Raw genomic sequence first — 25975 nt, forward strand, 5'->3', positions numbered from 1 at the left:
AAGGGGCAGCCCAGTATCCTCTACACAGGAATGTGCTGATGTCCCCTTTCTCCTTACAGGGAGCCAGGTAAGAGACAGAAACTCTTGGAGGAGGGGGTGAAAAAGGGGGATTCAAAAGCTGGGTCATTCCTTTAGTAATCATGGTATACATAAGCCTGTTCACTGTTGGCCTGAGCTGCAGGAACAATCAGTGGGGCAAGCGTGTTGTTCTTTTTCTGCTGGTTATTCCCATATGGGACCTGCATTGAAACCACTCATTCCACCTCCTCTGACCTGTAAGGGGCTTTTAAATACTGTAAAAGCGGAAAACAATCCAGCTCCTAACTCTTACAATAATTCTTGCACACACGAGAAGATTTTGATAATATTTATCTGATTTGTAATCCATGTCTTCACAGTCCGGGTGAGGATAGTTACGTGGCCTACAAAGCAGTTTGCTCCTTACCCGTAACAGAAACTGCATAATGAAACACCCGCTTTGTGGGAAGCTACAGATAACATAGTACTTCTATGCTTAGAGACCAATTAGCTGTAAAACATTAACTTTATATGTGCTTGACACTTCAAAATATAAGCTTTGTTCAAACCTCTGTCTTTATAACAATTATTGCAAGGTGGTAACAACTCAGAATTTGTGCACCTTGTGGCGTTTTCAGCCTGTTTGAAATCCACTCAGCTTAAACCAACATTCACTGCCTACAGTATTTATTTCAAAAATATCAGTAAAATATTTTCCATCAACACATAATATTTACAGAATTATATAGAAAAATTTACCACCTTTCAAAACTTCCAGAACAAGATGTTTTACCTACATAAAACAGCAAACATACCAAAGAACTGTAAATTCTGAACTGATCCAAAACAGAAGAGTTCAGAAAGTTAAACAGGTCTTTCTATATGGGTATTTTTTTCAGCGATAGCACAATGTGCTTTGTAAATCACAGTTTTAATAAACTATCTTAATGCTTATCACATTTGCATTATACATTATCTGCAGCACTAGTTAACAGATAACCGTATTACAAAGTCCACAGATACTATAATAGCTGACTAGAGTTCAACTCTGCCTTGCTGTAGCTTCCAGAAGAGCGATTTCCTCCAGTACAACACAGTTGGGGTGACTGGTTACAGAGTGGACATAGCAGTTCAATAACCCCACCTCCTTTCCCAGCACACTCTGCACCTCATAAGTCTGCAGGAATAAAAGCATGGTGAGTAAAACAAACAGTCCTGGACATTCTGTTCTAAACAGCATGCAGCTGGGAAGATGCAGCATGCATGATCCTCTTCCAACTGACAATTTTTTTAAAGTACTCCAAAAGAAGGGTACATTAGAACTGGTGGAAAGAATGGATACATTAGATTTTCAATAACTAGATCACACTCCTGCCTCCAGTGCTGCTTCCCTACTAGGCTTTAAAAATGAGCTGTTTAAAAACCCAGAAAGTTACTGTGATGTTGAATGCAATTTTGCTGAAGCATAACCTGCACATGCTCCCTTTATCTCACTTTCTGACACTCACAGGACTTCCCATGTGATGGCAATGTGTATATACATACTATACATTGATTACCTTGGCTAACTGATCAACTAAAGGAAAAAAAACACTTAATAACCCTTTTTACTCTGCTCCCTCTCCCTCATTTTAGCTTTGTATTGTTCTTCACCAGCACCAGCACCTACAGAGTCCCTCCTGTTTAATGATCTGACTGGCATTTTACCCACAAGCTGCGCCTGAGCAAATCTGTAGACTGTATTCTCTGTGGAGAAGAGGGAAGCAAGGCTGGGATGGCTTCACTAAGAGGAGACACATTAACAGAAGAATTGGTAACAATGATAGTCGGTACCTCACTTGTGAGGGTATCTCAGATGGCAGGTTCACATTCACTTCTTTTCCTAATGGGACTTGCTTATGACCAGCCCTTGACCATGGCCCTGCTTTTATCTGGGCTGTGCTTCTGTACAGGTATGTGATACCCACGTCTGTTGCCTGGTCCAAGGTATAAACAATAATTTTCCTTTTTTTCCCCTAGATTATTTTTACCCCAGACCAGTTTTGCAGTCCAGTTCACCATGCAGCTGCACAAACAGCTCTACTGGTGTAACAGAAGGGCTGCCACAAAGTAAGGAACAAGTGGCCAGGGCCAGCAACAGCTAAAACCAACCCCCCTGCCAAAAGAATTGATTACAAAGCTACCCCTTTAGAAATTTTAGCAGCACTGGCAAAAAATGACACCTCAAGTTTTATTTACTGTGATTAATCTTTATCCCTGCATTTCAGCTAGGAAAGAAAAAAACCCCTGATTTGCCAGACTTCTAAATACTGGCATTATACACATTGAAACATGAAAAAGAGGTTGTTTGAATTCTAATAACTTGAGAAAGAGCTATGTTTTGCCAGTCTGTAACCAAACCAGATACATCCTGTAAAACTCAGCAAGACTTAACTGCTATTAAAGGAGCAAACGCATTTTGGAAATTTGTGGTAGCTCTTTGCTTAAATGAAATATATACACGCTCCCACATAAGAAAAATAATTTACCATTTCCGAGTAACTTTCCCCTTTCAGTATTACCACCCATAAATTCCACTATAAACATGGAGCATGTAATAGCAAAATGCTGGAAAACTTGTAAGACAGGGAAAGCAAACTGACCCCAATACACGTCACTGAAGATACTTAACTGCGATGATTAACAAGACAACGAGCCAAACTTTGCTCCCTTCCACATGCAAGAGAGAGAGGAGAATCTTGGGACTCTAATTGGTCTTAATGACTCTCTAAAGGTGCCGCTCCTTCACGGCTGGCCATCTGGCAGCCAATGCCAGCCAGGCACCTATCCGGGTGTCTCCCTCATCTGTGATAAATCTGGGTCACTGTGCCAAATGTCAGGGTTCTTCTGATATGACAGATTAAAGGAATAACTACTTCATGATTACATAAACTGTACTTTAGCCCATGGATCCCCAAGGCTTATGTGAGTTTCGTTTATACAGTTATAAAGTGCTATGTTGCACACATTTTGCAAATTCTTCTGCTACTTCTACCTGCCAGTACTTTCAGTGTTGTGCTGTTACAATATGGAGGTGGTTTATAGGGTTTAGAAAACCAGCCCCAATCGGTGGGATGCTTGGACTGTATCTCTGCTGTCTTTGAACAAGAGCACAGAGTAAAGCCCAGAACTGCCCATTGCAGCTCTGACTGCCTGGACGTGGTGCTATCTGCAGGTTGCTCTGCAGATCTGCAGCTGAGTAGAGCTGTCCACACAGCTCATCTGCATCAGCCCTCTTCCAAAAAGGAGAGTGTCAGTCTGACAGTAGTCACAAGACAGCAGGACATCAGCAGCTGGATGGTGGGATTGCCAAAGGGCCCAGCCCACCCAAATCACAGGCTGGACATGAGAAAGTGAAATCTTCCAGCGCTCACAGTGCAGTTTTGAAGTGAACTGCCTGGAAAGTCAGAGTCTTCATCCCTGGAGGTTTTCAAGAGCTTGCCAACAAAACTCATGGTCAACCTGCCCACACATTTTCAGTAGCCCAGTGTGAATGGTAGGTTGAACAATGACCCCCCAAGAATCCTTTCCATTTCTATGATATGACTATTTTCCCACCTGATTCATGTCTCCTGCACTCTGCCTCTACATTAAGTTATGAAGTTTAACTTCCTTTGGTCAGCATTCATTGTACCTACCCCATCCTCACTGGCAGAGGACATCAGGAGAGAAGAGATTGTTCTTTGCAACAGCTGGAATGAGAAAATTCACAGGTTTATTCAAAAATCTTATGTATGCAAAGCTGTCCTGTTTGCGGGTTAAACAGTCACATAGAACGAAGATTTATCATTTTAATGTTGAATAGTTTAGTTTCTCTGGCCAAGAAAACAGAGGAAACACAAAAGATGTTCAGAATGGTAGTCTAAAAATATATTTTCCTTTTAGACTGTGGAGACTGAGGTTTCCCAAGGCCCAGCCTAACAAAGCCTTTCACCTGGGCCATAGAACAGTTTACAAACCTCAGTGTGAACTCGATGACTGTATTATTTCAGCAAAATCTGGAGATGTGGTTCTTAGCCCAGTGAAACACAAGTTTAGTATCAGATTAAATTATGGGACAGTCTTACCTATTTTGTCTTCTGACAAAGCTGTTTGAAAAACTGTGGCTTTGAGTACCTATGTTTCTACATACAATACAGAGGAGCATATTTCATAATAAGCCATACCTTTACTTTTACTGTACTTTGGGATCGGGATGGACAACTCAAGAAGACTTCCAGCTGCATTTTCAAAACCGGTGTAATGACAACTTCAGAGCACTGTTTGCAATATAGCATTTCTCTGAAACATGCAAATAATGATGGAAAAACATAGAGAAATGGAAAAGCTATCAGTTGTAAATCAAAACAAATAAAACTCCCTGTAGCTGATTCTCTTAAATACTTTGCTGATTGACTTTCAGTAGGAAAGGCTTGGTAGGGATTCAGTTGATAATAGCAAACAGAGCTCTTCTGCTGGCAGCCACTTCTTGGAGGACCTGAAGTCTTCTGGCAGATGGAGCTTCCTTTCTTAAGTTTTAGCAATATGGAGGGAGGCTGCTATTTATAGTCACCCCACTTAAACAAATATTAATGCCATAACCTTCTAAAAGTTATGGCAAAAGAAAACTAGTAGTATAGATTTGGCCCAAGTAACTTACTGACCTAGGCCCTCATTCAGCAAATGTTCAACGTTTTCAGTGCACACTGAACAAAATTAAGCTCAGCTGTAAGTGCTTGTTGGAAGCACTTATTAAACAAACATTGATACATCATTTGTTCTCCAAATGAAGCAAAAGTATCCTTCACAGGTGAAATACTTTTTTATTTGAACTATGCTACTATGTGAACATATACACATCCATATTTTTTGCATAACAATATAATATAGGACACCTGCTTTTTATTTTTATTCTTCCCCACACCCCCAGGAATATATGTAACAAAGCATAAGCAGTAAATCCTATATTTAGGAAAATGTTATCTATTTCAATTGGATCAAACCCACTCAACTGCTCCTTATGATTTCTGCAAACTTTTCCAGTACAAAGAACTCCTCTTTTCTTTCTTTGTATTTCCCCCCTTCTTTCCTTCTTTTTTACACTTTGACTACTGTTATCCCATTGAGTTTTTATTCCACCAGGTATCTCAGTCTCTGCAAGAGCAAGCTGGCTAGGCAGTTGAAGGAGAGGCTTTGCAAAAGCATGCCAGTGTGACCCAGCTTCAGCATTTCAGGTCTTGTAGGATCAGTCTTCACATTCAGGACAGTTATACTGCCAGAATTATTCAACATCCTTTTTAGAAAGGTGATAAATTTAATAGGTCCGAAATGCAACTCTTTCACACTTAGATAAATCGCAGCAAAGATCACAGTTCAGTATAAAAATGAGGTGAATTGGGGAAATGCAGAGTAACAAGGAAGGACACACAAATACATGTAGCTACTTTTAAAGGAACTTAAAATCAGCCCTGTGGTTTATGTGTATGTTTATTAAATTAACATTATAATGCAGTGTGCTATGAAATCTTTGTAAGCAAAGTTTTAAGACTGATTTTAAAAAAGTAGTAACTGCAAAATCAAACCATTTCATATCTACTTGTATCTTTCTTAATAAATAATGTAACCTTGCAGGTATTATCAGTTCATCAGCAATAAAAATACTACGTCTGTCTTAGTTCTAGGAAGGAGCAAAGTGCAGCCTGTGCCTGCAGGAATCATTGCATCACCTATTGCTATTATGGCTACATCTACAAAACACCTGGAGTGCTCCAGAGCATGCTGACTCTCACCTGTCCTGGGGACTCAGTTCCAACTTTCCATTTCCACATCTGTTGCATATAGGCCAGGAGAAAGCAGTGCTCTCATTAACTCCAACAACAGTACCTGCAGAACATGGAATTCTTACAAAATGCTAACATTAAGGCAGCAAACACAGTCTCTTTTGGGTTCACAGCAGGTTTGAGCCTTTGTGACCCACAGCTTAGCACTTGTCACACCAAGAATCAGCTCTTCCAACAATCACACTCTGTTTCTCCTTGGTCCCTCCACCAAGGGATGAGAGTACAGCACAGTGTTTTACATTCTAAAAATACCAGAAGGTAGATAATTGACAATTAACTTTCCAAACAGGCTCAGTTATTCTGGTTTGGATTTTATTGCTTTTCTGATTTATTTTTGCTTGTTTGCTTTCTTTCTGGTTCTCTGATGTTTCCTTGGCAATAAACAGCTAAAAAAAATCATCAGATTGGATACCTTGATATTGATATTTAGGAAACACAAACCAATGAGCAGTCCCAATCCCTTCTGAAAACAACAATGCTGATTAAATTCCACTAACAATGGAGTTACTCTTCATTTATACAGATTTAACAGAGATTAGATCTGGCTCATAGACTTAAGTGTGTGCCTAAGAAGGGAATGCCAAAGATACTTTGGACTAATAAAAAGGGCCTTGCTAGTTTTGGCAAGAAAAAATATATTCAGGGTTTTATGAGAAGCCAATAAAGAGTGTATTATATTTTATGGTAACAATATGCTGAATTTATGAGCATTATTTATGGAGAAAAATACACCTAAGTATTCACCTATAAGAATGAAATTACACTAAAATAAAACCTAACTAATACAACAGAACTACAGACTAAAAAATCCAGGGCCTATTGAGCAAGAATCTCACATTCTATACCACATTCAAAAGAAGAAAGCCTTGGAGACTATGGAGCATTTACACCATCTGGACTGTAAAACAGCCTGTTAATCCCTTGTTTTTCTGGTTTTCCTGGAGCAAGCAGGGAGCTACACCTAAACAACAAAACTGTAAAATTTTCTTTGTGAATTCAAAGGACAACGAGTCTAAAGATCTGGAAGGTTGGTTCTTAAATACAACATTTACGACCCAGTTGCTAAGCATATAATGAAACAACATGCACTTCACTGACAGAATAAGCAATTCTATTTAACCCTTTGAAATCCTACAGGAATAATTTTGATTCTTCAGTGTTTGTGATAAACTGGGAGTTTCCATCAGCATTGCTACTACAAGGTAGGATGTTTTCTGCCACAGCATGGGCATGTTTCTCTTTGAATGATGTGAATGCTGAATGGAGCTAAATCCACTTGGTGGCTGGTCACAAGTGCTGTTCCCCAGGGCTCAGTGTTGGGGCCAGTCCAGTTTAATCGTTTATCAATGATCTGGACCAGGGGATCAAGTGCACCCTCAGTCAGTTCCCAGACGACACCAAGTTGGGTCGGAGTGTCGATCTGCTGGAGGGCAGGAAGGCTCTGCAGAAGGATCTGAACAGGCTGGATCCATGGGCCAATGCCAAAGGTATGAAGTTCAACAAGGCAAAGTGTCAGGTCCTGCCCTTGGGTCACAAGAGCACAAGAGCACAGTCAGCACTACAGGCTGGGGCAGGAGAGACTGGAAAGCTGGCCCAGTGGAACAGAACCTGGAGGTGCTGGTCAACAGTGCCTGAACATGAGCCAGCAGTGGCCCAGGTGGTCAAGAAGACCAATGGCATCCTGGCCTGTACCAGCAATAGCGTGGCCCAGCAGGACCAGGAAATTGTTTGTCCCCCAGTACTGGGCAATGTTGAGGCTGCACCTCAAGTACTGTGTTCACTTTTGGGCCCTTCACTACAAGAGGGACATTGAGGTGCTGGAACAAGCCCAGAGAAGGGCAGTGGAGCTCGTGAAGGGGAGCTGGGGTTGTTTAGCCTGGAGAAAAGGGGACTCAGGGGGGACCTTCTTGGTCTCTACAACTACCTGAAAGGAGGCTGTTGCCAGGTAGGGGATAGACCTCTTCTCCCAGGTAACAAATGACAGGATGACAGGAAATGGCCTCAAGTTGTGTCACAGGAGGTTTAGATTGGCTATTAGGATGAATTTCTTCACTCAAAGGGTGATCAGCATTGGAACAGCTGCCCAAGGAAGTGATGGAGCCACCATCCCTGGAGGTACTTGGAAGATGTGCAGATATGACACCTGGGTGCATGGTTTAAGTGATGAACTTGGCAGCACTGGATATTAGGTTGGACTTAATGATCTTGAAGATCCTTTCCAACCTAAATGATTCCATGACTTTATGATTCTTGTTAATTAAAAAGAAAAGCTACAAATTGGTTTGCTGAATATGTTTCCCTCTTCATTTAAAAATCATTTTAAAAACAAAACATATCCCCTTTTCCGACAGATGTGTTTCACTCTTAAGTCTTTTCACTTTCTCCCAGTAGTATGCCCTACTGCAACTGCAGGATGCCAGTGCACATGTAATGCAAGTGCATTTGAAGAAAATTAATCAAGATCATATTCATGAGATTATGTATAATGGTTTATTTTGATGGCAATGTAGAGTTCCCTTGAGAAAACCACCAGAGATCACTGAAGGGAGACCAACTCAAAATAGGAACAGGTATAATAATCTAGTTAGTCTTGTGCATCCTGTAAGCAAAGTGATTTCTCAAGTTTAAGCTGCTGAATTGCTGCACATCTTTGTCAAGACTCCAGATTTTTCTTAGCATTCACAAACCCTTTAGATTTTCCCAAGATACTTCTTTTAAATGGAAATGCACATAGCCAAAATTTTATTTTTACATATTTCGTATTTTTATGGGTTATGGTTGAGATCATTAAGAAGAAATTGACAATAGGGCAACACCTGACAAAACAGGTCTCTCGTGTGGAATGCAAAGTAGCACTCTGGTTGAAACATTCAAAAATTAATGTGTTTGGGGTTTTTTTCCTCCAATCAGTTTCCCAGATTAATGGGACACGAAGGGGAAAAGTGCAATGAAAGAGACAAACCTAGGTAAACTGATTGACCCCATTTTAGTCACACTATGAAGAGAAAAACTAGAGAAAAGCCACACCCCTGAGCAAAGAAATATGGAAATATCCAATGTCAAAATTCAATCACTGGTAGTGAGTCATAGACTGGGCAAATATCATTAATCAAGTAATATTCCCACACATCATATGTGGTGTGGACTAAGTAGAATTTGCTCATAACCATGATTAAGAGGAAAAACAATTTCATGCAGTATGAACTGCCAACATTTAAGTCATCCTAGCTGCTACTATACAGCAAAAAGAGGTTAAAAATTATGTTGCAATGCACAGTGATAAGAAAATAATTCTATTAATCCTGAGTTCAGAAGTGAAAACCAGAGATTCATCTTGCAAAGAAGAGTAAACTTTTCATTAGAAAACAACCACTCATCTGTTGAAGAGCAACACATTCCATCCCAGAGCTGGTATGACTGGAGCTCTCTGGAACAAGAATTTCTGACAAACTCATTGGATCTGCCTGGACTGCAACATTATCCATTTGGATGGGGGAGGAACCTCTGAAGTTCATCCAGTCCACAGTTGTAACAAGTTGCTCAGGGCTTAGCTTTAAGAAGGAGCTTGGACTGGAGGAACTTCAGAGGTTGCTTCCAAAGAAGCAGGAAAGCACAATCCTTCAAGAAGGGGTAAAGTAAAGCCTGTGCAGCCTCTTTAAGAGTTATGTGGGAGGATGCCTATGTACCGCACATGTAGGTGAAAGTACAGGAAGTGAAACGATACACAAAGAAAAAGAGTGAACGAGGTAATGCTGCTTCTCACTGAAAGCCAGACTAACAACTCTCCAAGAGACAGAGACAGTGACTGAATTTTAGAGTTGATACACTTTTCTGCATGCATTACTCCATCAAATACATATTCTCCAACCAATAAAGTAGGGTCAATGCTATTAGTTTCACTACTCCAGCAGGAAAATGTAGGCACTAACTAACTGAAATCCAAAGCAGTGAATATATCTCTTAAATGCTATTAAATTATTTCAGTTGCATATAAAAGTGAGTTATTATCTATATATATTGCAGTAGCATAGGTATAAGAAGAAACTTTATATTATATGCTGGTATCCAGGTGTGGGAACATACTGATGACTGCACAAATTCCAGATTAAACAAGACAAGCTTGTAGGATTAATTTCTCCTTTTGTCATTCTTCCATCTGCAATACAGAACAGTTTACACAACAGTTCACACAAGTATATTTTCTTTGCTCTGCCAGAAAAAGAAAGGATAGAGAAATGTTTGCTTTATCCTACTATGCACACTGTCAACAAGAAAAAAGAAGACAAGCACTTCTCATATATAAAACTAACAGGAGAGAAGTGACAAATCTTAGCATAACTATTGGAGAGATTAAAAAAGAAGCCAAAAAGCATTTCATACCTAGTGACAAGTATCTTTTAAGTAACTGTATTAATGCAAGATGTACATAACAACCAAGGCTTTGAGTGAAGTGCCTCTAGTTGTGCTTGGGTTTCATTATGTTCTGTTGGAGTTCAACATTTGTCATTGCAAGGTGCTCACTTATTAATCACAGAGGTATTGTTATCTCGTGACACTAACATAACAGAAGGTATGCTTAGTAAAGACTTTGCGTGGTTTCAAACTCTCTTCTCAGTGCATCAAATTATAGCTAGAAGAATTAATTTGTAAACCATTATTTGCTATAAAGTTCATTCAAAATGCTCCAGTGAATATTTGAAGGTGTACATGTCAAACTATATAAAAAATTTTCTATAAGGGCCACTGGAATCATAAGAGTTAATTTAATAAAGGAAATTAGTCTTTAAAGCCAAAAGTTGTTGGGCTTTTAAGGACATTTTCCTATAGGTGCGCTACAGCTGGAGGTTTAAGAGGCTGTCTGGACAAAGAATTAGAAAACACACAGTAGGAAATGTTTCTGCATGATTAGGAAATGTTAAAAAATACATTGTAAGAAATGTTTCTGCATGGTTAGTGGTAGGATTGAGATAGACAAAGTTATGATCCAAAGTGGCTGGTGAGCAAATACTGGCCAAGTTATGCTGGATTACTAGGGCAAAACACTAAATTGTCCCACTGCAGTAAAGCTTCAGGGAAATCGGTCACTAACCCCTACCATTCAGGATCTGGGTAACATAACTTACCCATCTGCCTAAAAAATATTGGTATACCTCATTGTGACCAACATCAACAAGATTGATATGAACAGAAGACTCTTGAAAAAAGACATTGAAGGAAGGAATATAATGAAACGGATTGTGCATTAAACATTTATTCTGGGGTATGAGTAAGTGGGAACAGAGCTTGGCCAGCAAAAGGCAAACAGAGCCAACAAAGAAGTATAAAATCTTAAATATCCTAATGACCCACAGCAACGCTGTGCTTTTTTTATCCCTCCATGCTGTTTGTACAAGCAATCAATATAAAGACATAAAAGATTAAAGGAAGCACAAATAATTAACCGCATTCATTTCAGGAAGGGCCATACAAACCTCTTAGAGTACAAACGGAATTGGCCTGTGTTGTAGAATCCAGCTCATCGAGTCTGACAGGGCCAGTCAGCTCACTGAGGTCAGCACCGGCAGCCGAGCACAAAAGAGGCTTTTGTAATAAGAGAACAGTACGTTCAACACAAATAATCCTACCTGCCAAAAAAGACATTTCAACTCAGTACAGTAACAAGGAAAAAGGTGACCATGTTAATTGTCATGGCCAATAAAGACAACAATCTCTGCCAGCTACTGAACAGATGAATAGACTCCATCAGGTTTTCTCTGTGACAAATTATTTTGCTTTCAGTGATACATGCATCATGCTCTTGTTACATTTCACAAGTCCCAGGGAAAAAAAGAAGTTTTAAAAATTTGAACATGGCAGAAGAGAGTCTGATGCTACCCAGAATGCATCAAATCACACTCCCTGCTAACAGGTTACTGTCTCTTCCCTAGTAATAAGCTTGGGCACCCCTTCAGGTGGTCTTACTTTGTTTCAAAGATTACAATGACTAGGTGCATGCAATGCTTTATTCTACAAAGCAGAGATTTTTGCTTCAGGACACAGCCATTTGCATAGTTCTGTGCTTCCAGTTCCCCTAAATTTTGGAAGTGACCGGAGGTGTGAGACATGAACCACTCATACAGTCACCATACAGAATCAAACTTGAACCTCATAAAAACAGTGACTAAAAATGAAAGTAAAGTGAACCACCATTAATTTCATGATGTGTATGGTGGTGAAGGCTCACACATAAGATGGTGTAGGAGAAGAACTTGTAAAATTTCTGTATCTAGGGACACAGAAGTGTCTTAATATTTTTCAGTCTTCTGTCAGCTAGCAAATTCAATTGACACTGGTCATCAGATTCTACAGTCAACAGGGAAGACTGACAGTAATATTGGTGGACATAAAACAAGATCACTGAAGTTCTCATTTACTTTGGAGAACAAGCCAAAAATACAAAAAAGAAGCCTTACAGGATAGCTCTAACGTCAACCCCTTTCAAATTTCTCATCCCAAAATTGCAAAGTCTCATCTTCATCCGAGAACAAAAGTCTCTGGAGGTCACATATTGTGGTGTCAGAGATAAGGATGCTATTTCTGTGTGACTCCAACTGCTTCAAAACCACACGTAAAGCTTACCATTTCCCCACAGTGCATCCTTGAAGAAGACAAGTTGCGAGGCAACACTGAGGGCTTCTATGATTTCCGTGCTGAGAACACATGATGCAGTGACTGACACAGCAACAACTTTTGGAATCATATGAACCACATTTTGCAATGTGGAGTCAGTCACAAACAACAAAATCTCTCTTTGATTTATAGGAACACTGTGTTTTGTCTATCATTAAAAAAAAAAGACAATTGGAATGCAATTGTTATTTTTTTTTAGTAGAAGGAAAGACGAAACATCTTCATATTTAAGTAAGTCATAAAACTGACAGAAATTATTACATTTAGGGCTTGTACAGGATAATGAGTCAAAGCTTTCCTCAAATTGTTCATTATTCCTTATTGCAGATACAAACATCTCTGCCTTAAATTAACTTTCCAAGGTGAACTCTCAGTAATCTTAGTTTTACCTCTATCAACCATCACATGTTATCATAATTCATTCAGCCTGTACATGGGATTTAAAAATATATTTAATAGAAAAACACGTATTATATATTTATATCATACATATGGTATATAGAAAAAGTTAGTTGGATGTTTTTATTAATACTTACATAATTTTTGCCTTAAAAAAAGGATATTGCTAGTATTAATATTATTTCTTTGTGAGCATGTTTTGTAGGTCCTATTATCAGATTCCCAAGAATACCAGTCCTTGGTTAATAGCTACTGTGCAGTTCTTGCCTAATGGTTACTCCAAGTTACAAAGTTGGAGCTTTTTCTTTCAGTTGAACAAATACCTCTAAATATTTCAATGATGCCTAAAATTAAGGAAGTAGATAACTCATATGTAAAAGACATAGGAATCCACAATGACAGTGTGAGTTTTCTGCCCAAGACAGGTATAAAAATATCATGGTATGACTAAATAAAGATATATCACAACTAATGATGTCATAACTAAAAAACCCCTACAGTTCAGCTTAGCCATTGCAGCTGAAAACAATCAACACAAAATCAGAAGTGTTTTTTAAATTTTTCACACTGGGGTTATGAACAAGGCAGACCTTACATACACATTAGTGCTTATTCCTGTGCCTCTAACAAAATCAGTTGGATTACAATTTGATGATTCATGCTTTGATTTTATTTTTTTAACACAGCTTATGGCATCTCTGTGTGTATGTGAATTTTCCCATGCTTTAGAAAAATGGGTTTAATGACAAAGCGTATTTTGCATTTACCAGGGCAAGCAACTTGTAAATTTTCAGATTCTAATATTTTAAAATATTTAAATCAGATCAAATTACTTCCTTAATTGAAAAGGTTTTTGCCACTCTTTTTAATTAGTCTGCTGATCAAAAATTCATACTTAAAACATTTAACTGAAAATTGAATACTATAATGATTGGAGAGACACATTTTATTCTTGAAGTTACATGTCTCTAGCATACGGTAACACAATGAGAACCCCAAATTCTTGCCTTCAGTTGGATTCAAACCTTGACACCATTAACCACACTAATCCTAGCTTTCTGCTTAGCTCTTAGAGTAACAGTGGTAATTGTCAACAGTGACTGGGAAAATTCACAACTCAGATATCAGCGTTAAGCCTTAGCACAATATGTGCTGCTTACTGCATTGACACTGTTTCTTTGCCTAGTAACTATATATATTTGAGTACCTCCTCTGAATAGACAGCATTAGGACAGCTTCAAAGAAAGAATTTTTGTATCTGTCCCCGTGAGAATTAGTAAAACATTAAAAGCAGGCTTTCAGAAGCATCATCCAAAAAGTAAATAATAATAACAGCAAAAATCACAAGTTAGTATAAAATTATCATCTTGCTATTTGTGACAATTTGTTCTGAAAAGAGGACACAACAGAAAAATAGCAGCAGGATTGAGTTATAAGAAAGGACAGCTCCTTAATCACAGATGGAATATATTTCCTCATATTCCTTCTGAACCACAGTACAGATTCTGAGTATTAATAAAATCATATTTCCATTCCATTTCACACAAATTAAGCAGTTTTAATTGAAGTAGTTAACAGTGTAGCTACGGAGACTAAAGACTATTTTTAAAAGTAAATCTGAATTAGCTCATGTAGCAGACTATTTAATAATTAAAAATCTGCAAAATAAACCAAATCATTGTCCCTTCCTTGTTATGACTTGGTGATTTTGCATGTAAAGAGTATGTCCTCTTGGCAAAGGCATCTGCAGGAAACAAGGTGCTGTTCGTGATCTTCTTCTGGGAGGATTAGGCAAGTAATACACTACCTTTACATTCCTAGAGCAGTTATCCAGAAAGTTAAACAAAAAAGAAGAATATCTTCTATTGTTTTTCCATTATTACTTTCAAAAAATTTATGAGCACTTATGTTGTTCATTTATGAAAATTCAGTTCTTACAGTTCAGCAAGTGAATAGCAATTAAAAAAACCAGCTAATAAACCCATTAATAGCATGAAAAAAAATCAAGAAAAAATCTTTTCTGTTATTCAAAATTCCATTCTACAAAATCACATCTGTTCCTGCATGCTTCATCTTTTCTCTAATTCAGTGATGAAGTGCTTTTACAGAAGAATACTGATGACCCACATCAGCATCTCAGATGCAGACATTCCTGAATACAAAAATGTTTGGCTAGGATGCCCCTAGTCTGCAATTTTACTTTATTTTGCACTAGAACATGTTTCTTGGAAATAGAAGTTAACGCATCTATGTGTCTGTTAGAACCCTAAAGATCCCATCAAGTTAGCCCTAATTTCATGTTTGCAAATGCTCTGTTACATTCTTGCTCAGCACGCAGAAAACACAAGAGATACCCCTCATCTCTGGAGTTAAAAGCACTCCCTGCCTAAAAATTAAATCATAACTCATTGGCTTTTGAAGCAAAAGGGCAAGACTTAAATTAAATTTATGTCTCACACTGGTGGGAAGCATCTCCAGCTATTCTGCTGGCCGTTCTGGAATTTCTTTGTCTTTGGTTCATATGCTTTGATTCACACTTTGTTTCTTGTGGAGCTGATGGACAATTGCAAATTATTCTCTACCAGAATTCAGTGCTGGTTGTACTAACGATCCAGTCGCCAGGAAAAAATAAATCAATCAGCAACAAAAAATTCTTTTAACTATTAAGGGAGTTAGCAATGTTTTGAAAGAAAATTGTAGCATCATTCAGAAACAAAACATAATTGTAAGATTTCCGGCATAGTATGGATGGCAGATGTATTTACCTAAGAATTCCTCCCTTTTGCTACTTACTGGACCATAAAAGCCAAATTTCCCTGAGGGCCTTCTATGGAAGTCAATAAAAATAACCCGTTAAAAAAAATCACTTGCATGAAAAGAGCAAAACTGTACTTTTATATAACCATCATCTGTTCCATCCTATCCCCCAACACTCAATTGATTGGGACTATTGCATAGCAAGAATTGCTATGTACCCAAGGCTAGCATTTAGTTTTACCTTGAGTCTCAAGTAACTTCTTGCAAGCTTCCTTTCCAGGGTGCAATATTATCTCTGTTTAGATAGCAATTTATTCAGGAGTAATTCACTTTCTAGACTGAATGGCATTGAAACTGGAGATGTAGTTCATTTTACCCATATCCACAAGCATTTTAGACGTGGTGACAATTCTGCCCATACAACTCTTGAATTCTGGGAAGCTTTGCGTTTCCTCCTAAACAAGATGAATGCTGACTTTTTCATATAAACATCATGTTTATTTTATGTTGAATTCATTACTAAGTGAAAAGTTTACCTGCAGCCTTAGATGGAGCACTTGCGCACAAAAGCTACAACGCTCGTTACAACCATCGATCTGAAAACAGTACAAAAATAGGGAATGAAACAAACATGACACCAGAAATCCAGTGGTAAAAAGTATTTGTTATCTGATTTGTAAAGCAGATTACCCGAAGAATTTCCTTTAGACCATGAACAGCTGGTGGCTGGTACAAATTAGAAATCTGTTCTTCCTCATCCACTTCCACATGTACTTCACCAGACTGAATAGTAAGAATGTAACAGAAGCTGGGAGGAGGAAGACTAGCTGTCATCTATTAAAAAATAAGGAAAAGAAATGTGACCTTAAAGCAGGCACTTTAATTTGGTCAGTCAAGTTTTACACTGACAGGCAAAATGAACTAAACAATTTACATTTTAAGAGGGATGGGGAAACAAAATTATATGGTTCATGACAAGGGCTCTCATGCAGAAGTTGAGTTAATAAACCAACATTCACAAGGTATAAGTGAAATCATCTTGTGTGCATCATTCTTTCTATAATCGGACATTGATTCTCATCACAAAACCAACTCATGATTTGGCACACTTGGCAAACACAGTGACTATTTCAAGGTGCTTTTTGTTGTTGTACATTATTTTTTTATTATGGTAGGAGTGCCTTGATATTTTTTATTTTTTTTTCTGAGATTTGGGGACTTTTGCATGTGGGTGGGTTTTTGTGATAGTAAACAGCTGCCGAACTTTTAAAGCTTCCAAATTAAATCCAGGACAGCACAAGGAGATAATGAGGAACAGGGATGCAAGAGCTGCAAGAACTGCTCTCTTCGGGTTATGCTGGATTTTGATTTCTCCCTTAAGAAGTACCATGATGTAACAACTTTATCAATCACCACTTAAAGAGGCCCCTAACTATAAAGACTTCTCAGAAAAAAAAAGACAATGCTAGAAGATAATTTTTATAGAAAATCTGGTAAAATATTCTTTTAGCCCCTAACTATAAAGACTTCTCAGAAAAAAAAAGACAATGCTAGAAGATAATTTTTATAGAAAATCTGGTAAAATATTCTTTTAGCAATGTTTGTTGCTAACAAAGAATTTAATTTAATAAATATGAATCTATTAAAGACAGCTGTCCAGCCATTAAAAAGAATCTGCATAAAGAAAAATAAAAGCAAAAGAAGCTGATACCCAAACTCTGTTTGCCTCTGACAGCACTAAAGAAGGTATTTGAATGTATATATGGCTCAAAAGAAAGCAGTTCCACAGATCTCTTCCCAATAACACTATCATCATTCTGGCAATATTATTTATGTACCTGTATATAAAACTGTGCATAAAACTATAATGCTTGTATAAAAATGTATCCCAAGCAAAAGAAGTCCACTCAGCCAAAAACATGCAGCATCAGAATGCAAGCTGCGATCCTTTGTGGAATGAATAACCCATGACAGAAGTGTAAATGCCATGATAAGGATTCCTCCATTTTTAGATTGCTAATAAAATAGCAAAAATGAAAGTCGTAACAACCCTAAACAACATTAAAGAGCTTTCTCCAGCCATGGATATTCCCATTCTATTGCCCACACTAATGCGCAAAAGCATCCATTTCTCTGGGACATAATGTCTAGATGAAAGGGAGAGTTAAGGAGAGCACAGCTATTTCCCTCAGTTTCAGTCTTCATTTTATATATAACTAAGGTCTGAACTTTTTATTCTTCAATAGAACCCTCTGACAATGTAAAGAACACTCTACATCCATCAGAGAGAAAGGATTCTTAGACTTTAGAAATAACCAGTCATATACATCTTTAATGTTCCCCAGTTTTGAAATTTGTTTATTTCCAGCTTTTTCTTTTTTCTCTAGAACTTACACCCCAATTGACTCCTCTATGGACTAAACCAAATTTTTAATACCACAAACTTCTTCCCCAAAGAACAGCCTTTACAAGAACAACAAGCAAGCACAAGCACCTGGCTACCCTGAAGCTTCTCAACTGATCTCATATTACCAAAATGAAACTTGATATGACAAAACTCCTTTGCAAAGATAAAAGCTAATTAAAGGAAAATTACAGATGCAATTTTAGCTTTGCAAATATATAGTAATATACTTCAAATCCATTTTTATACCTCCACACCCCCTAAAATCACAGACACGTTCATTACTTTTTAGTAATTACTTTTGTGTTCATCTTTTGACTGACCAAATATGAAACAAGTATCAAAGTCATCTAAACTAGTACAAAACCGCTTCCAGCAGTCAGTCTGTCTTCACAAGTCAATTTTCAGAAAAGTGATTTTGAATCTAAGGCTAAAAAGTGCCTCTAACGAACGAGTTGGTATCCTTGTATTTCTCAGCTGGCTCCATGCTACCTACTATCTCTTTCCTCCTGCAAGGAGAAACGAGGAAGAACTTGTCTGGACATCTTATCATTCTAGCTCTAGAGGATTAATAAGGGGCTAAAAGCATAATTTTTGAGAGATGCTGCTGATCCAGAGGGCTTCAAGTTAGCCTGCTGGGAGGTTGTCTGAATCAGTAAAACAAAACTTGGAAGATAAAGAGAGGGAAAAAACCCTCTTGTTTCCCAAAGTAAGCATGATTATACCACCAACAAAAATACTAGTTGTGGGTGAAAAATTCATATCAATAATAACAAAACTTACCTTTTCAGAATCTTGACTTTGTCCTGGAACTTTTACAGGCACGACTGGAGGCCACAGGCTGTCTATCAGACTAAAAAGTCCTAATGCCCTTCGAAGAGACCAATAAAACCAGGTTTAAAATATTTTTCAGTGTTACATGTTATATTCAAAAGATTCATTAAGAAATGTAATTTAAACCATTGCAAGATTATGAAAACAATTTAAAATCATATTTGTTTTCTGGAAGCTGGTTTTGATTTGGTCTAATGAAATCTCCATCATTTCTGCTGCAGGGTGGAGAGGGAGGGAAGGGATGTGTCACATCCAGTGACCAGAAAGTCGTATTTAATCCTTTGCCACAAACAGCTAGCTATATGGTAATATTCAGGGGAACTGGGGTAAATGCCTGCTTGGAAGGGACACAGACACCAGTACAACTTCTTTTAAAAAATAGCTTTTACCTATTTAACTTTTAATAAAAGAGTTTTGCTTCTAACATTTTCATTTCTTGATTTTGTTGCTAACAGCTGATTGTAACTGCTTTCAGGAAAGTCACTAATTATCAGATACAGAGAAACAGGCAAGATTTTGTGATCTTAAGTACACTGCAGAGGACCATCCCCTTCCTACACAGTTGTTCATTTAGTTATGATTTGTATTTACTTATTTTGCAAGATTCACACTTTTGATTTAAAAACAAACATAAAATTAACAGCCCAGCACATTAAGATAAGATGTTGCCGACTCTTTAGGAAACAAAGATGTATTTTGCAGCAGTTCAGTGGCTGCCTTATGAGGTGATGGAGCATCCATGCTGGACAGGCAGGAACATCTGAGGGAGAGGCCAGGAAAAGAGCTGAGGGAGGCGAAATAGCTACAGATAACCAACTTGAAGAGGCATGCATTTTTTAGTTAAAACTCCAAGTTATCTTGTCCCTGTTCTCTGTTCTGTGTAGTTGAAACACTGAGATCTGGATTTTAATCTCACTGTCTCCAAGAATAAGTTTTTCCTCCAATTAAAAACCCTGGTATTTCTGAAACGGCTCTTAAAAATGAAGTCTAAAGCTTGCTAAAAGTAATATTAGCTGCTAAACCCAACTGTTTAGAAGAAAGCTACGTGGTCTGGTACAGGGCTGAAGCACATGGCACTATGCTGCTTCTCTTCAAGGGGTTACAGAAGTCTCCTTTTAAAGTTCTGCTTTTGGCTCACTTCTGTTGGAATACCTAACTGCAGAAAGCCTACCCGGGCTGATAAGACCTAATCCAGTCTGCAGACACTTTGTATTTGACAAGATTTTCAGTTTCTGTGTATTCCCTGCTCTGTACTGAAAGCTGTGTTGCAACATCTATTGTTCTCCTTTGGTTGTGTTCATGAGTAATGGATTAGCTCTAGTTACCTGCTCTGCCCATGACTGACATACCTTAGGTAACATAGGCCCTCCCACGTTTTGCATAAACTCAGCCCCTTAAGTATCCTAAGAGTATATTACTTGGATACTGTTCACAATAAACTGTCCGTATCTTATTGACCATAACACACTTCAGCTTAAGCTTACTTATTTCTGCATTTCCCTAGATCTTTAAGCACTTATAGACTTTGGCTGTCTACAGACAGTGAACCTCTTACCACTCTTTTTCATGAAGAACCAGGTATTGTCTGTGGTTCAGTGATGCCTTTGAACCAGCACTGCAAGAAGTTTTATGGATGTAAATCTCAAAGCAGATCTTGTGGAAACAGAACTTATGGTTCACAACTCATAATTCAGTACCAAACCGGCAGATTAAACAGATGATGTTGCTACTTCTAGTTACATTCTCCACACTAAGGAACAGACCAGAAACACAAATGTGTTGCTCTTTTACAGAAATGAATTTCCTGACTTACATGGCATCATCCCTGAGGCTGTAAAAGGAGAATGCTGAGCTCAGAGACTGGGGTGGTTTTTGTTGTGTTTTGTGTTTTTGTTTGTTTGGCTTTTTTTTTTTTAACAGAGCATTACAATACACAAAGCAACATTTCTTAGGTATTAAAGAGACTTTACAGCAAATTGACCACTTCTTGAATCCTTGACTGGGGCAAAATTTTCTGTTTTGTATTGTACATAATTGTATTCTCTCTACAGACACAAAAAGGGTCAATGCTCAGAGGAACAAACTGGTCTTGCTAATTGGGAGACGGAAAAGGAGAGTTACGAAAGAGAGCACAGCCTCCTGTACCACTCAGGCAGTTACATAAGTGGTCTTCCTCACAGGGCCCACAGCTCGAGGGCAGAGCACAGATATGAACGTACCATAAACTTTGTGTGTGTACAGAGATCGCATATTATCAACTTAGATCAACTAAGCTATGTTTTTGCATGTGCGCATCTTCACACAGACCCTATATTGATCCCTCATATGCATTTTTAAGCGTTCAAAAGGGACATGAAGTTGTCCTTTCTTCTTTAGCTCTCTTCCAACTGTTATTGCATGTCAGAAAATCTAAGACATGTGGTACATTTTCCTCTACTCCTTGTGTCCTTTTGGAGAAGGCCATCTACTGCTTGAACTAGGAGCACTTATTAATAAATGGTAGTATTTGTTTACAAGTAGGCAGAGGGTCAGTGCTGTGTGGGGAATGCCTTCTGAATATCTTGGCCCCATCATTTCTTTGACACCAGTCTGACCAAGGGCAGGAACGTTGCCAACCAAAGGATTTGCAAGTTCCAAATCCCATCCAGCTGGGATCCTTGTCTACCAGCTGAGATGTTCTCTCCTGAAGCTGTCGCTCCATCAATTAGAGCTCCTGATGAGGAGCTCGCCTCTTGCTCCATCCACTTATATGCCTCCAAGAAAGTTAACTCTCTCTTTACACTTACGGACTTTGACTTAGCAGAAGGGGGAATGAGGTGGGGGCACTGACAGTGGTGAAATGACAAAGACATTGTGTCCTCTTCTGCAGAAAATCACTATCCTCACAGAAAGAATAAAATCCGTTCTCTTTTATTGGCCAAGCAACACCCAAATCCCATTTCAATCTGGTTAGAACAATGGGTGTATTTTATCCAATATGTGTACCCTTCTTCAGCTAGAGAGTCAGGACAAGAGATGAACAGCTGCCTCTGTGCTACAGTGAAGGGACATGCTTAGCGCCCATGTGCAGAAAGAGCATGTCTGGCTACAGAAGGCAAAATAAAAATGTTAAAATTTTGCTCTGTGAGTGTAATTACTCATTGCTTTCTTAAAAACATTGTTTTAATCACTACGAGACACATTTCTAAGAAAGGAAATGCAGAAAAAGAAGTGAGAATAAACAGGCTCAAGGATCAAGAAGAAAAAAGAACATGTAAAATATTTTGAATAACTTTTTGTTTTACTTCAGAGACTTGGACTCTACTGTAGTACCCTATAACTGTTCTTGGAAAAAAAAGAAAAAAAAGACTGAGCCATACCAGGAGAAGGACAAAAATCATCTATCAGATTCTAAATGACAACTCTCTACTTTCCATGTCAGACTTTAATCTATGTTGGGTAAAAAATTTTTGTCCCATCCTAAATATGTGTATGTCTACTGTTTAACACCAACACAATTAAGACCACCAGTAACTCCAGTGGAGTGTTATAGTATAGATTTCCACAGAAATATGGACTTACAAGAGGCAGGTATACCTCTCTTCTGTAAACCCACATCTTCAAGCTTTGCTTATACACAATGACATTTTTATATATGTTTGTGTATATATATATATAATATGAAAAAAAAAATTTGTGTCCTTAATTATTTTTATTATCCAATGTCCTCAAAAGGCATCTCTCTCAACTTAAACTTTCCTTGGTAAACTTCAGTACATCTTTTCGCTGTACCCATAAATGCAAACTGCCTGCTGAGTATCAAGACAGCAGTCAGAGAATTTAAAACATTTAATACTGTTAAACAGGCTAAATACGTGACTGAAAAAATGCAAAATGTATGTGCAACACTTGCAGAAATTAATCCTGACCTATTTAATGAATCATGTTGAACTACTCCACAGAAAAATCACTGGAAGATAGGAGTGATACAAATAAAATAGCATTTACTTTTCCCTCACCAGGATTCTCACCACGGATGATGACTGTGCTTCTCTGCACAGAAGAACTTGCTTTAGTTTGCTCACCTAACCACCTTCCTTCTCAGTTTCACAGCTCAATAGGTGACAGAAGTCACCTTCTGCTTCTAACCTGCCTGGCTTGTTTTGCCCTTCATTGCAAAGTCAAAGTCATAGGTTTGCATGTGCATACATACATACACCTGTTTGCTCTATGATTCTTGGTAAAAATACACAACTAAGAGCAAAGCTGATGTAATTATATCTCAACATCCAGGAACCTGACACACCAATACTTATGCTATCAACACCTCTCTGATCCTGTGGAAATTCCATTCATTTCATGATACAAGCTGTACTACAAAAATCAACACCAAATTTTAATTTTTCAAAGCTGTATGTCACTGAGCCTGATGTGACAACTTCCTTTATGACTTAATAAGGAGATTTTGTTTATTTCTCTCACAAGCATGTAGTTTCAGCTACAGTTCCAGTCCAGGAACTTTGTGTGTGCCATGCCTAATTCACCTTTTAACATACAGCTTGTAAGTTGGGGGATTTCTCAACTTTAATAATCATAACACAGGCTCAGGGGAAAATTATGACAGAGGGAGAAAAAAATTGCAATGCCAAAGAAAGTAAAAAGAAAACAAGGCACACAAGTAGGAAAAGAAGAAATACTATGTAAGGTTTACATCCGGGAACACGAAGATGATAGTATTCTCTTCCAACATCTTCCACAGCTTTACTCTGAGGATGCAAGACTTGGCTCTTTTCTCCCTCCTCCTTCCTACTTCTCACAATTTTAGTCTAAAACAAAACAGTTTTCTTTGGCAGTGTCAGTCTCAATTATTAAGAACTCAAAGCAATTCCTAGCCCTCTGTCCAAAACTAAGAAAATTCCTAAATAATCACCTAAACAGCGTAAGTTTCATCTTTCAAGGAAGAAATAATCAAAGTATAAAGCTCACACTGTAGGCTGGCTCTCCCTTTAACTGACCTACTCAGATCTGGCAGTGCACAAACTATGCAACACCATATTTTCTCAGACTTCAGTAATAAAAGAAACAAAATCATAAAGTACGAATCTGAGCCTACTAAACCAGCATCTCAGTCAAAACACAAACAGGGAGGAAGGGCTGCTGACCTTTTTTTCCCCAAGTTTTGTTTACATATATGAGATTATTTTGTTGAAGAATTTACACACTTTAATAACTCACTTTTCTCTAGTACATTAGAAATTACACATACTAAACCACTGAAATTATATCATAAGAGTACTTTTGATTCAAGATGGATATGTATATGTGTTATCCTCCAGTGCTGGCTACTAAACAGATTAATGACAGAAGCACTGAAGAAACAAGCAGAAGTCCATGCTTATTAAAGAATAGAAATCTTCAGAAGAAGTTCATTTCTGATACACAAGCAATCATAGGAATTAATAAAAAAGGAATGCAAATATTCAAAACTTCAGTGTGATTACTGAAATTATGCTTTAAGTGGAACTCAACTTTTAACCACAGCAATTACTGAAGTGTTTGAGGACCTCAAAACCTCAAAGACGTGGGTGGCTCTTTTAGATGGCAGTCTTTTTGGAGGAGGGAAAACCAAAGGAAGGAAGTTATGACCTTTTTGCTCTGTGGAGAGTTCTCACTCTTACACTTCCTGTCAATGTCTAGCAGTTGAAATACTTACTTGTGTCTCAGCAGTGGTCCTCTCATCTGAGGGCAAAGCAAAATGAAGAGAGAGTACACAGTGAAGAGTAGAGGGAAAAAGAATAAAGGCCAAAGAAGTATGGAACTTAAATTAAAAGGAAAAAAAATCAATGAAAACCCTTGGGCACAATAATGACCACTACAGACATACAGGGAAATTTCACATTTCAGTGCCTAACATTTGAAAGTTTAAAATGACAAACAACAGAAGCCAACCTCATTTGAAAACACAGAAATTCCCTGGAAAAACATAACACTGGTTGATGAACTCTGTTGAGAGCCTGCTTTAGAGAAAAACCCACCAGATAGTACAGTCTGCTATGAATTAAATGTTGGCTCAAATGCCAAAGCTTATGAGTTGATGTATCCTTCAAAGAGGTTTAGCCTATCCAACTTATCTGTGGATTTTAGCACTACCCATGCAACAGTTGCCTCTTCTTTTGAGGCTTATTAAGCATTTTTTGAATTTAGGGACAAAATTTATACTGCCACATGGTGTACTTCCTCCTTCCTCCACTTATAAATTGGTGTCATCTTTCTTTTCCACTGAAACTTTTCATATTTCCAACATATAAGAAAGCATAAGTAGAAGAAGCAAGCATATGTGCTATACTTTGCAGTGTAATGACTCAATGCTTGGAAAATCAGGTGAAATTACACAAATTGTCAAAACCCAATTTATTATTCTGTGTCAAACTCTAGTCAGGCCTAAAAACCATCAAATTAATAGTATTTGTTGATAAAGAGACTTATCTAACTAGAAAGTTTATCCCACCTCATCGAAATTAGCTTCTGGTAGGAAGCAGCAACTATGACAATTTATAGGTTATTTACTCCTGAGGCATTTTAGTGAGTGCTCAGTCCCTGCACCTAATTGCATCCGTTTAGTTACTGGTTATACCAGACATACCTGAACCATGCCTGGGATCTATTAACCAGGGGGTTACATGTTAGCTGTACTGCATATGGATTCCTAACCAAAATTCCTGTGTCTAGCAGCACACCCTCAAAATTTCACTTCCTCTTTCTCAAAGGGGTGAATTTAAGAGCGACACATGCAGTAATGGAAGGACAAGAGTGAGAACGTAAGTCTCTAAGGAGCCAACACCACCAGTGGCACATCAATGGACATTCTTCAGTCTTTTCCCTTTAAACCACTGCAACTTTTTTATTCTTTTTTGCTGATACTAAGCATGCAGTTCAGGCAATAGACTCGGGAAAGGCTAGGAGACAAATATGAATGAGAGGGTGAAGAGAAAAGGTGCCAGAAAACAGATATTGAACCTCGTAAGTTAATTCAGCTGCTACAATACTGTTTCCTACC

General features: G+C 38.0%; 1 protein-coding gene and 1 long non-coding RNA gene across 2 annotated transcripts in view; one reads left to right on the forward strand and one right to left on the reverse strand.

The window, feature by feature from the left end:
* Positions 1–258: 258 nt before the first annotated feature.
* Positions 259–25975, reverse strand: part of SPIDR (scaffold protein involved in DNA repair) — a 198574-nt gene continuing 172857 nt past the window's right edge. The window contains exons 12-20 of the mRNA XM_071554566.1: positions 18889–18976; positions 16392–16535; positions 16238–16297; positions 12495–12693; positions 11348–11500; positions 5826–5919; positions 4224–4338; positions 3696–3749; positions 259–1195 (exon numbers count right to left, since the gene is read on the reverse strand). Coding sequence (XP_071410667.1) covers positions 1061–1195; positions 3696–3749; positions 4224–4338; positions 5826–5919; positions 11348–11500; positions 12495–12693; positions 16238–16297; positions 16392–16535; positions 18889–18976 — 1042 coding nt within the window. The 3' untranslated portion in view covers positions 259–1060. The remainder of the gene's footprint in view (positions 1196–3695; positions 3750–4223; positions 4339–5825; positions 5920–11347; positions 11501–12494; positions 12694–16237; positions 16298–16391; positions 16536–18888; positions 18977–25975) is intronic.
* On the forward strand, positions 1059–6254 carry LOC139671554 (uncharacterized). The gene is made up of 3 exons (XR_011697744.1): positions 1059–1214; positions 1654–1970; positions 5712–6254. It is a non-coding gene; the product is annotated as an uncharacterized lncRNA (long non-coding RNA).

This window comes from Pithys albifrons, chromosome 4 (assembly GCF_047495875.1).
Source record: "Pithys albifrons albifrons isolate INPA30051 chromosome 4, PitAlb_v1, whole genome shotgun sequence".
Classification (NCBI taxonomy): domain Eukaryota; kingdom Metazoa; phylum Chordata; class Aves; order Passeriformes; family Thamnophilidae; genus Pithys; species Pithys albifrons.